Below are 11526 nucleotides of genomic sequence, written 5' to 3' on the forward strand. Positions count from 1 at the left end.
GGCACCAGATAGGAAAACTCCAACATGGAGCTAAAACCTTGCAGAGCTCCCTGTATTTTCTCTGATAGAAAGATGTGATTTCCCCGCTTTGCTGCTTTTGTAAGCAAATGAGGAGGTTAGCACACACTGGCACAAAGATGTTAAAGAAAGCACCTTACGTCAGAGGGCCCACTTCCAGGTTTTTATGTGTGGCTTGCAATATCCTTCTCTCCAAAGTATTTAGAAGTGAGGCTGGTAGTGCTGCTGCCATGGTCCTAGATCTCACCACTACTAGAGCTCACCAAGGCAGAAGAAAGAGCTAAAATGAGGGTAGGATACTGGTGATCTGCTTAGCGTTAACCCATGCACAGAAGGCAGAGAGTCAGTGACGTTCTTAGCTGCCTGGGACCACAATTACTCCCCTGAAGATGTGGGTGGGCGCAGTGCACATTTTACCAGGCGAAGGGCGAGGCGTACGCAGCCCTGCTACTCCTGCCAGAAGCCAGCCACCCACAGATGAGCCCCAGCAGGACTGAGAATGGGGTGTACAAAGAGCTGCCCTTCTTCTGCACCCTGCGTGAGAGTTTTTGCTTCTCTACGCCCACATGGGGGAGACCCAGGTGGCCAGCTAAGAATAAATCTGATCAATGGAAACTAAAATCTAATGAAATCACAAGCGAAAGTTTTGTGCTACTAAAATATTTCCAATACTGCTGTTCTGATGATGGCTGGCTTTTTCCATTTCCAATTTATTTTCCTTCACCTTCTCTGGGTTTCATAACCCTTGGAAATGTGCATGGGATGGCAAGAAAGAAAGAGATGCAACAGGTTCACAGTCCTCTACAGTGCCAGGACAACTTTTACCTTTCCAGATTTTCTGTAGGATTTTTCGTGACTGGACTTTGCAAAGCATCATCCTCGAACAGATCTGGGTCAGTTCTTCTGCAGTTCTTCCTGCTGAGCACAGGGGCACAACACCCCCAGACACAGCAAGGGACAAGCAGCCTGCCCTCTGCCCCTTCAGTGGCTGCATGTAGTTCTGAAAATGTTACGTACTCGTGGAATTCTTCTCCTCCTTCCCAGTTCTTCCTTATTATCTGCCCCTTATTTCAGCCAGATGGAGCTGCCTTCCCATTTACTTTTTTCATGAGTATCTAATAAATACGGGTTCTGTTTTCGGTCTCAGATCAGTCTGGGGGACCTCTCTGCTGCTGTTCCAGTTGTCCCATGAATCTGTACCATCCTGCCAAGCTGCTTGTTTAGCTCGAGTCAGCTAATTATCATGCTTCGACATTGAATTGTTTTGTGCAGAATCTATGAGATTGTCTGGGGCTTTATGTTCCTTCCCTCATCAGACTTCTGAACTCAAATTCAATCAGTGGCATTACCTAAATTTAGTTTTTATTTACCTCAGCTTTCTTCAGCTGTACAGGGATTCCAGCTGAAGGTACAGCTAATTCCTGTGTTGCTAGGCTGTCTCCCTTTTTTTCCTTCAGTAATGTTCTATGTCATTATTTTCAATATATTTAGGGTTAGGTTAAAAAATAAATTTAAAAAAAAATAATGGCACAGTTTGAGACCTTTCACTGGAGTTTAGGCACCTTTGCATTTCCTGGCACTGCTGAGGATGAAGAGTGAGCAAGCAGACACTGTGCCTGAGCTGACCCTGAGCCACGCTGCTTTGCTGTGAAGCTGGTTTTTGCAGTGCTGTATTCTGGCTTCTTGCAGTCTCCCAGAGCCCAGCTGTGCCACCTTCTGGGTTACTCTCAGGCTCCAGGATGCTGCCATCACTGTGAAAAGAGCATCCTGGTGCGCTCTGACTGACTCACCTCCAAGTGTTCTTAGCGGGATGTGGCCAAGCAGCGACTGCCAGCCTTAGCAAGGTAGTGGGGATGCAGATTAGAACTGCTCAGGAGTTAGGAGAGGAGCACAGCTTATGCTGCACATGGGGTTAGGAGAGGAACTGTACCAACTGCTTATGAACTCCATGTGCATTTCCCTGTTTGTGTATTATCCACGGGCAGGTGCAGGGCTCACTTCTGAGCTTGAGCACAAGTGGGCCACAGCAGACCAGAAGTGCCAAGTATTGTCTGTGATCTCTTCCTCTCACCCCCCTCACCACTGATCCCTGATTAATTCAGCAAGGGCCAGACCCTAGCATGCATTAAAGATACTGAAGGCTGGATTTAACTCTGCTGGAAGTTGCTCCCAGCTTCTAGGGCTAGCTGTGGGCAGGGGGTCAGGACAGCCATGGCACATCTTCTTATCAGAGCCCAGGGGACAGCAGGGCAACCCTCCTGGGAGAGGCTTTTCTCTTTGGTGGCTCATATACCGAAAAGGGAAGCAAAGCAGAAACTTGTAAAGCTGATGGGTACTTTTGTAAAGTATTCAGTGCTAATAAATTGTCATACAAGGGTTTCCTTAGTCGGGAGAATCCTGCAGGGGCTGGAAAGCTGATTCATAGACAGCTCAGCACCAGTGCAGCAAAGAGTGGGGAGAACCCATGTGAGTGGACTTTGTTCAGAGTGCCCTACCAGTGAAACTCTTCAATAGATAATTTCCACATGGAGCTTTTAGGGTAGTTTTCCAAGCACTTGTGATATGAGCATTTGTGCAATTGTATCTGGACACACAGGCTTCTGACACTTCAATAAAGATCGCTACATATATTTCCTTTATACTATCAAGAGAAGAAAACAAAAGTGCAATTCAAACCACTTTGTGGTTTTGTTGAGTTTGTACGCCTGCAGATGCTCTTCCCCCATCCTGACAGCCACACTACATATTGCACCATAAAGTAAACAGAGGGCAGTTTTCCCATGAGAAATCTTCTCTGAACTGGTTCAAGCAGCTGCTGCTCTGTGTTTTCGAGAGGTGGGCTATATGTCCTACACTTCTGGTCACAGTAAATATCCTGTTGTTCTTTCAACACCGAATTTAACCCGGTGCTCTTGCAACTGCCTTCTGCCTCAGGGGGCATGCCTTTGTGCCCACAGAAATCAATGGGAGTCTTGGCTTTGGGGCCAGAGCAGTCTGCAGTGACATTGGCTCTAGTTGACCCAAAGCTGAATATTGGTGTTGCAGGACTAGGTTTAGTGCATCCAGCAGATTCCTAAATGTGCCTTGTACTTCCGTGTGCTCTGTGGCAAAGGCTTTCAGACTGAAATTTGAAACTTGAGTGCTTAGTTTAGGTAATTAATCATCCATGGTTCAGCACCTAGACAAATATCTAATCTTCAGACTGTTAGGCACACTTTCACTTTGGAGCACTTTCCCCAACAAACAGGGAGTAAAATCCGGTCCATGCAGACGTAGGAAAGTGAGGGAAATCATTAATATCCCCTGTTGACTAGGCACAGTGCAAGCATCCTAGCACTGCTCCCCACCATCACCTTCCTTTTGACCTGCACTCCCTGCGTGCTCTTTCCGTGATAAGTTTTGTCATTATCAGACCATGGCTTCTGTGCCAAATTCATATAACAGTGGTTTGACAAATGAGCATCCTGTGGAATATAATTGGGAAATGCTGAAGGAATCTCATTGTAACTCACAAAAGGTTCCCGTCCAAGAGATTAAAGGCTGGCTCTTCCACCCGCTCACTGCGCCCAGAGCCTCTCTTTGTCATGTGAGCTGAAAAATCTGAAAATGAGTTTCCTCTTCACCAGTGTCCCCAGCATCCTGAGTCAGTGTCAGCAGCTGTGCAAGGACTCTGCTAAACCAAGCTCCTCCTGCTGCTGGGGCATTCACAGGCTCCAGACTTTGCTGGGTTTGAGGTTTCTGAGTGTGCCTTGATCTATCAGTTGCCACTGTTGTGTTGATGCTCATTTTATACAATGTCATCTGGTTTGGCCCAGACTGGGGCATCTTTCCAGAGAGATGTAGGAAGTTACCATCTCCAAAGGGAAAGCAGCAGAACAGCCCCTACCCAGCTGCTGCAGGGCCAGGCCGGGTGCCTGGCTCTGACCTGCCCTCACGGCTGTGTCACTGGGGCACTGAGAACCGCTCACGCCTCCTGTCCCCACAGCTCGGAGGGCAGCGAGCAGTAGGGGCTGAGGGCATGGCACGTGGCACGAGCAGGCCTGGTGTGAATGCAGGCCTGTGGTGGCTGCTGTGTCCAAAGAGTAAGTGCTGACCGACCCAGGGACCGGCCCTCAGCCTTAGACCTCTGCCATGTCTCTGTTCCCAGTGAAGCCTCTCGGACTCTCCCTTCTCTGGAGTCCATCCAGAAGGTGTTTGAGCAGCAGCTGCACCCCGGGATCCATCAGCGCTCACAAGTAAGTCGGCCAGAAGGTGGGAAAAGGAGAACAGAGGAGTACGGGTGGTTGTCAACCAGGGAGGGAAGAGGTCTGGGTTCACGGCAGTGACTGGTGGGATTCAGGTGATGAGATACCGCTTCTGGTCCCTTCAGCCTCTTTCTGGTTTCAGTTAGAGGGCACACAGTGAGTTACGTTCCCACAGTTTCACTTATCCCATGGTCTCCTCTGCCTGCTTTCCCTTTCTGCCCAGAGGAAAGTGCAGCAAACTGCCTGGAGGCTTCGGTCTTCCTATCCTCCCTCAGGCTGTGGGCTGGGACCACACATTTGTCCTTCTGTAAATTCCACTTGCATGTCCTGCTGCCTCTAACTACACAGGGTTTGTAAATTTGCCCTTTCACCCTGCCACACTTGCAGACGTTCAGCCACAGCCTGTGCTGTTGCGCTGCTTGTTGCAGATGAGGGTGGCAGAGGCACCAGTGCTGCTCGCCCTATATGTGAGGGGTTCCTGGGGTGAGACTGCTGCACTTCCAGGCCATGCTCTGTGGGTTTGGTAATTACACATCTCTCTCTCTTTTTGTTTCTATGCTATGGTTATCAGATGCTTGGTGAAGCTAGTCCAGTCAATATTGTATCGAAACTTAACCAGCTGATCTCGTTGCTGTCTTCCATTGAAGAAAAGGTAGTTATATACATATATATACACATATATAGCTATTTTATGTTACTTTCTTATCATCTTTTGCTTCTAGTTATGCTTCTCTTATGCCTCTTGTTCATCATCAGTGCAATCCTCTGCAACAGTAAGATTTCTTTGCTCTGACTGTATTGCTCTCGGTGTAGTGTAGAATCACCAAATGCAATTCAGTACACACAGAGTCTTTTACAGGTGAAAACATTGCTGATTGAAGGTCCTGATTCAACACACCGGCGCTCCCTTATACCCCCTGTCACTTTTGAGGTAAACATTCTTCTTTAACAATTCTAATCATAATGTTGAAGGGCAGTAATGCAGATTTATGTCAGTATCTCGGTTTCTGGGATCTTTGCTGTGCTGCCACAGAGATAACACAGCTATTCCTGGATGTTGTTTAGCACCATTCAAATGCTTAAGAGATGTCTAGAGGGATTGGCATAACGACGCTATGTGTCTATGAATTCAGGCAAGTGTTTCATTTTGTAATACATGTGACTGAAGTGTAGAAGAATGCTTATGAAAAATCTCTCTGTTTTCTGGTAGGTGAAAGCTGATTCTCTAGGAATTTTCTCAAAAATACATCTCAAGGTTGATGTGGAAATGGGAAAACTAATTATCAAGAGAGCTAAGGATGGTCCAGAAGACAAATTCTATACCCACAAGAAAAGTAAGATACTTTAAGGTCACAAATGTTGGACTAGATTTTTCGTCCCATGGATGATGGGGGGCGGTCTCCCTTTGACCCCACTCAGGGCAAGGTTTGGTCCAGAGTGCAGGAATGTCTGCTTGGCTCATCAGTTCAGACTGTCCATCCCCAAAGCAGCTGGCAGCGGGTAGGGAATCAATCCTGGGGTAACCAACTTTCATAGACTGTTTTAAAGGGTAAACTGTCTGGCCTCCTGGTCTAAACAAAGTGGAAGATTCCACTTAGAGCTAGTTGCAACAGACCCATTTTCTGCTGAAAAGCAATGTCACTGGAAAGAAGCAGTCTGCATGAACATATTGACTTCTGTGATGATTTTTGATGGTAAGAAGCCAGATACTCAGTTTCAGTAGCATTGTTCAGTGAATTTCCCCCTGATTTTTGTTTTTGTATGTTAATCAATATCTTTACTGATGAGCAATACTAGTTGGTCTGTAAAGACCCAATTTAAACAACTTTCCTGTCTCTCTGATGTTTCTGGACAGACAGCTCATGGAATATTTCTATTGATTTTTTTCTTTCACTAATCTTCCATTAACCCCACTGCCAAACACAGAAGGATTTGTTAAGGAGAAACTATGCCCCTGGGCTCTCTCCTCTGTAGAAAATCAACCTGTTGCTGGCTGCGATTGATAATGTTAGCTTTCACATACAGTCTTCTCCAGCTGTTGTATGTAATTACTTTAGCTGCTAGGACCTGATAGGAGATGTGAGCTGGTTCAGGATACAGAGAGATTGCCTGCAGGAAGCTAAGTCTTCACATCAGACTGCAGGGCTTGGTATGGACAAGAACTCCAAGCAGGAGGGATTTTGGGGGTCCTCTTCCCTTCAGGGTCAAGATCAATTCCTATAGGGAACAGGATTAAGCAACATTAAAGTGTAGTTAGGCAGAACAAAGTAAGGCTCAGACATAAAGGACTGTGTAAGTCCTGAGCATGGGAACAGGGTTCTGTTAGTTTTGGTGGGATTCTAGTTTTGGTGATTGTAGCTCATGACACTCAGTGTCTGTTTAGTCTTGCAGCTCATCAAGTCCCAGAAGGTCCCTAACAAACTGGTCATCGTGCTGGAAACAGAAAAAGAAAAAACACAGCGGAAGGAATATGTTTTTTCTGATTCCAAGGTAAATACACAGCATTTCCTACTCGCCAGCCTGGATCAGGTATCTGCGTGGGAGAGGTACAAAAGGCATTCTTTAGCAGAAAGAGAAACTGTTGAAAGATGGCAGTAGGCTTTGCAAAAATTAATTTTGTCCTTTGTTCTGAAAACATCCCAAAAAATGAACAGAAGTACACTGTAAAGAGAGATACTGGAGACAGCAAACATATGTAGGTGCTGTCACTGAGGCAGGAGAACAGAGAGTCAGAAAGCAGTGAGAGAGGAGTCTGAGGATAGCTCCAATAAGGCTCCTAAAGACAAAGAAGAAGGAAGCCTAGCCTTCCTTCTGAACAGCTCAGCACTTGTTAAAGTAATGCACAAGCTAAAGCGCCTAAGGAAATACCACAGGAAACACAGCCTCTTTGAAGGTTTCAGAATGGTAGAGAAGTCTGCCCTTCAAGTGTGCTGGGAGTTTCCTGGTTCAGCTAGTTTTTCAAGAGGTTGTGTTGCTGGAGTTAAGCATCTAATTAATTGTCTCTGCTCCTCCTTGTCTAGAAGAGAGAAGGGTTCTGTCAACTTCTGCAGCAAATGAAGAATAAACACTCCGAGCAACCAGAGCCTGATATGATCACCATCTTCATTGGGACCTGGAATATGGGTATGGGCTCACTACTGACATGGTCATTCCTTCAGACTCTTGCAAAAAAGGCCTGTGCTCACCTGCAATGCCAAGTCCAGATACCGTGTTTGTTCGTGGGCAGATACATACGTTAGAGATCCCAGTGGGACAGAAAGAAAGGAAGCTGATCTCTAAGATTGTTCTTGTGTGTGGTTGGACATCTTCCATGGTTCTAGTCAAAAGATCATAAAGCTGGCCTAGATGGGTACTGAAGGATTCCTCTGATGGTAGGAAATGATGGCTGGCATGAGGACGGTGCAGCAGTCTGCACAGTTACCTGTCTTGCAGAAGAGCCAAGAGCATGGCCGATAACGGCCTGTCAGACACTTCTGAACCGGACTAGGAACTGTTTGTGTCCAGTCTGGAAAGCAAGCTGAGTATCTGTGATACTTAGATAAGGCAGCAGGGTGTAGTTGAGAACAGTGGAATTTATTTTTCACATTATGGGAGAAAAGTCTGTTTCAATACTGTGAGCTTTGCTGTTTGAGCTCACAGGTAAGGTAAAGGCAGTGGCAGACCAGCAGAACAGCCACCAGCCTTTACACTCAGCTAGCCTTGGCCTTGGTAAGCTAATGAAACAAGGAAGATGGTAAAAGCAGAGTCAGTCCTTATCAAAGAGTCAGGTGGAGTTAGCATTTTTGTCACCTTAAAATAGTCTGCCCTGGCTGATACCAAACCGATACGGGACAAAGCAAATATGAAGCTTATTATTTCTGTCCCTGCATGTGTATAACTGGGTTTTTGGTGTCCTGTGTTTGAACATACGCTGACTTATTGTGGTGTTTGATTTGTTAATAAAAGGTGCTGCACCTCCCCCAAAGAAGATCTCCTCCTGGTTTCTCTCCAAGGGGCAGGGGAAGACCCGTGATGACACTGCTGACTACATTCCTCATGACATCTATGTGATTGGCACACAGGAGGATCCCCAAGGAGAGAAGGAATGGCTGGAGACCCTGAGGCAATCCCTGCAGGAAATCACCAGCATCAGCTTCAAAGTGGTGAGGGGTTATTCCAATCATTGTGCATAACTCAGGCATAGGAGGAGAGCACATGTTGTGCAAATAAAAGAGACAGAGGAATAAAAAGCATTTTGCCTACGCCTCCTCTCCTTTCCTCCCCTTATTTTCATCACATTTGGCTAAGGGAGAGCAAACTAATCTGTCTGTGGACTCCATGAAGTCCTCTCCTGGAGCTGGCTGAAGGGCATATTGCTATGGGCAGTGCCCCCTCTGCCCTTCTGCCACAGCAAGGCCCCTGCCATGAGGTTCCCCAGCTTGCCAGCTTGGGAGCAAGGGGCAGATGCTGAGCACCTGAGTCAAGTGGTGAAGATGTTTTGACCTTCATAAAGAAGAAAATGAAAACTTTGAGCTGTAGCCTAGATCTCACCCTAGGGTATTGCACTTCTAAACCAGGATGTAACTGCACATAGGTACAATCATAAGAGAAACTGAGCCTTGCTAAGACCAGGTATGGACATTTCTAAGTAATGTCAAGAAACAAATGTAAACATATCTGGGGGGCCACAGGAAAGCAGAGCTTTTATTAATGACTCTCATGGTGATTGGAAAACTGTATTTTGTGCAAGCAAGGCAATCCAACAATTACCTAGAAAACAGCACTAGAAAATAGCAAGGTCCTTCCTCCCACCTTTGATTAAAATGACTGAGAGCAGATTCTGAGCACAGGAAGAAAAATTGTGTAGGAAGAGCACTAGAGAAGGAGTCAGGAAGACTATAGCTACAGCACAGCTTGCAGATCTGTGAAGATTTACAACCTCTAACCTTCCCATTCCTGCAGATAGCCATCCATACCCTCTGGAACATCAGGATTGTTGTACTGGCCAAGCCAGAACATGAGAACCGGATCAGCCACATCTGCACAAACAATGTAAAGACGGGCATCGCAAACACGCTGGGTAAGGAACAGACCCCACTGAGTCCAAAGGACTGTTACCTATTCAGTCTGTGCCGATACTGTCCTTGAAATGGAACAGTTTTCTCCACAAGACTCTTTTGAGTACGTTTATGTGACGCTAGTGTTACTGAAGTTATATCCCACTAGCACTGATCATATCATACCCTGTAAGGGAGGAAATCTGTGTGTATACTCTAGCTTATATATATTCCCAGCAAATGCCTTTGGGCATTTGAAAGATTGCTCTTTCTTGGGTTTCACAAAGAAATTGCCCTTCTTTTGCTTCAGCATTTTTTTTGTTCACATCCTTTAGAAAATTTGTTACCACGTTGCATGCAGCGTGTACTAATTTTTTCTCTGCTGATTAAGTCAACTTACTTCTCTTCTCCAACCTCCACTTCACTTAAGATGTGCTAGCTGCTTCTTTGTCTTTGCTAGATTCAGCCTGGAGGTAGATTGATCTTTTGACCTTTTTGGCTTATCTTTTCCCAGGTAATAAAGGAGCTGTGGGGGTGTCATTTATGTTTAATGGAACCTCCTTTGGGTTTGTTAACAGCCATTTGACTTCAGGAAGTGAAAAGAAGCAAAGGTAAAATTCGTCTTCCCCCCTCTCAAAAATGGATGTTGACCCAGGGTGAAATTCTCTGGGCCATGTTTGGAAGGAACCCCCACCAGACAGTTGCAGGCATGTTCTCCTGACCCTAAATATGTTAAATGTCTCCTTGGAGCAACCTCTGCTAAACACCTTGCTTACAGTGTCACCTTTTAAATGAGAAATTTCTGCTATACAGTCACACCGCATGGGTGCAGGTGAAGAAAACAGCAAAATGATTTCAGTGCCAAGCGTAAAGATCTTGCACAACACCTGTGTAACCTGTCATGCAAGCCCAGTACATGAGGAAAACAGTTCCCTGATTTACAGTGTTGCGGAGAGCTGCAGGAAGGCCATTCCCACCCAAACATACTGTGCTGAAGGGGTCTGTGTGCCTCACCCTAGGGAGTGCTGTGAGCACCGGAGCTCTGCTGCACCCTGAGGCACACCTGAGAAAGATCCTGTTGGGCAGAACATACTGGGAGGCATACTAAGAATTATTTTCATGGTGGCTAGTTTTCTATACTGAGGCCTGAAATTAATTTCTGAGGTGTAGGTAGGGGTCCTGTGCAGCACAGCACTGGAAGGCAAAGATCTGACATTGGTGGGAGTTCCATGCCCATGCTGGGAGGAGCTGGAGCAGTTGGAAGGAATTGTTTTGAAAGCAAAGAGGAGCTGAAATGAAGTCATTTGCCTTGCCATCATTCCTGGTCCAGGACTCAGAAAACAGATGGTGTGGGATTTCTGCACAGGGTCTCTGCCACTGATGGAGTTAACTTCTATGAAATAGTTCCCCAGTGCCTGGAATAGCTGCCAAAATCTAGTTATGTGTTTCCTGATGAAAGCTGAAGGCAACAGTCTAATGCTGGGTTTCTAGGACTTGCAGCTCAGAAAAACACAGCTGCAGGAGGCAACATAAGTGGTTTTAGGACAGGTTTTGACCCATTCAGTTCAGGTAGAAACAGCCTGACACCCAAGGTAGGGCAGTCAGGAGCTGGTATAAATGCCACTGCCCCCTCCTCATGGCCACTGGCCCCCAGCTTCCCAGGCCACATGTGATAGAAGCTGCATCATGAGAGCAGCAGCCTGTGTGGTCCCATGTGTACCTGCACCAGCTTCTGCTCCTTCCCCAGGTTACATCTGTGCTGTGTTATTGGTAGTATGAAGTAGGTTGGATCACCAAGAGACACTGAGCACATTACCTGGGCCTGTCCCCTGAGGTGCAGAGCGAGAGAGGGATGGCAAGTTCTCATCTTCAGCTCTGCTCTTTAAGTGTTGAACCAGATTGGTTTCTGCCTGGTAACGTGGCACTCTCTGCCAGCCCAGGCAGTTAGAAATTGCATGGCAATTTAGTATGTCAGGCAGATGTTTCTTGTCTTGACAGACGCAACCAGAACTACACGAACATCCTGCGCTTCCTGACACTGGGAGATAAGAAACTGAGTCCATTTAACATCACTCATCGCTTTACTCATCTCTTCTGGCTGGGAGACTTGAACTACCGCGTGGAACAGCCCCCAACGGTTAGGGCCTCTGCATGAATCCCTGGAGACACAAACTACAGTGTTGCTTTAGAAGCACTGTCTTTTTCTAATCTAGGGCAACATGGCATAA

At 46.4% G+C, this 11526-nt stretch overlaps 1 protein-coding gene across 6 annotated transcripts in view; it reads left to right on the forward strand.

Moving 5' to 3' along the window:
* Positions 1-11526, forward strand: part of INPP5D (inositol polyphosphate-5-phosphatase D) — a 56259-nt gene that overhangs the window by 33178 nt on the left and 11555 nt on the right. For all 6 annotated transcript variants that reach the window (XM_072042733.1, XM_072042731.1, XM_072042734.1 and 3 more), the window contains 10 exons: positions 4166-4253; positions 4834-4914; positions 5122-5193; positions 5473-5596; positions 6646-6752; positions 7283-7385; positions 8208-8404; positions 9204-9321; positions 9813-9909; positions 11297-11435. In XM_072042733.1, coding sequence (XP_071898834.1) covers positions 4166-4253; positions 4834-4914; positions 5122-5193; positions 5473-5596; positions 6646-6752; positions 7283-7385; positions 8208-8404; positions 9204-9321; positions 9813-9909; positions 11297-11435 — 1126 coding nt within the window. The remainder of the gene's footprint in view (positions 1-4165; positions 4254-4833; positions 4915-5121; positions 5194-5472; positions 5597-6645; positions 6753-7282; positions 7386-8207; positions 8405-9203; positions 9322-9812; positions 9910-11296; positions 11436-11526) is intronic.

The sequence above is a fragment of the Anas platyrhynchos genome, chromosome 9 (genome assembly GCF_047663525.1).
Source record: "Anas platyrhynchos isolate ZD024472 breed Pekin duck chromosome 9, IASCAAS_PekinDuck_T2T, whole genome shotgun sequence".
NCBI classification, from domain to species: Eukaryota; Metazoa; Chordata; class Aves; order Anseriformes; family Anatidae; genus Anas; species Anas platyrhynchos.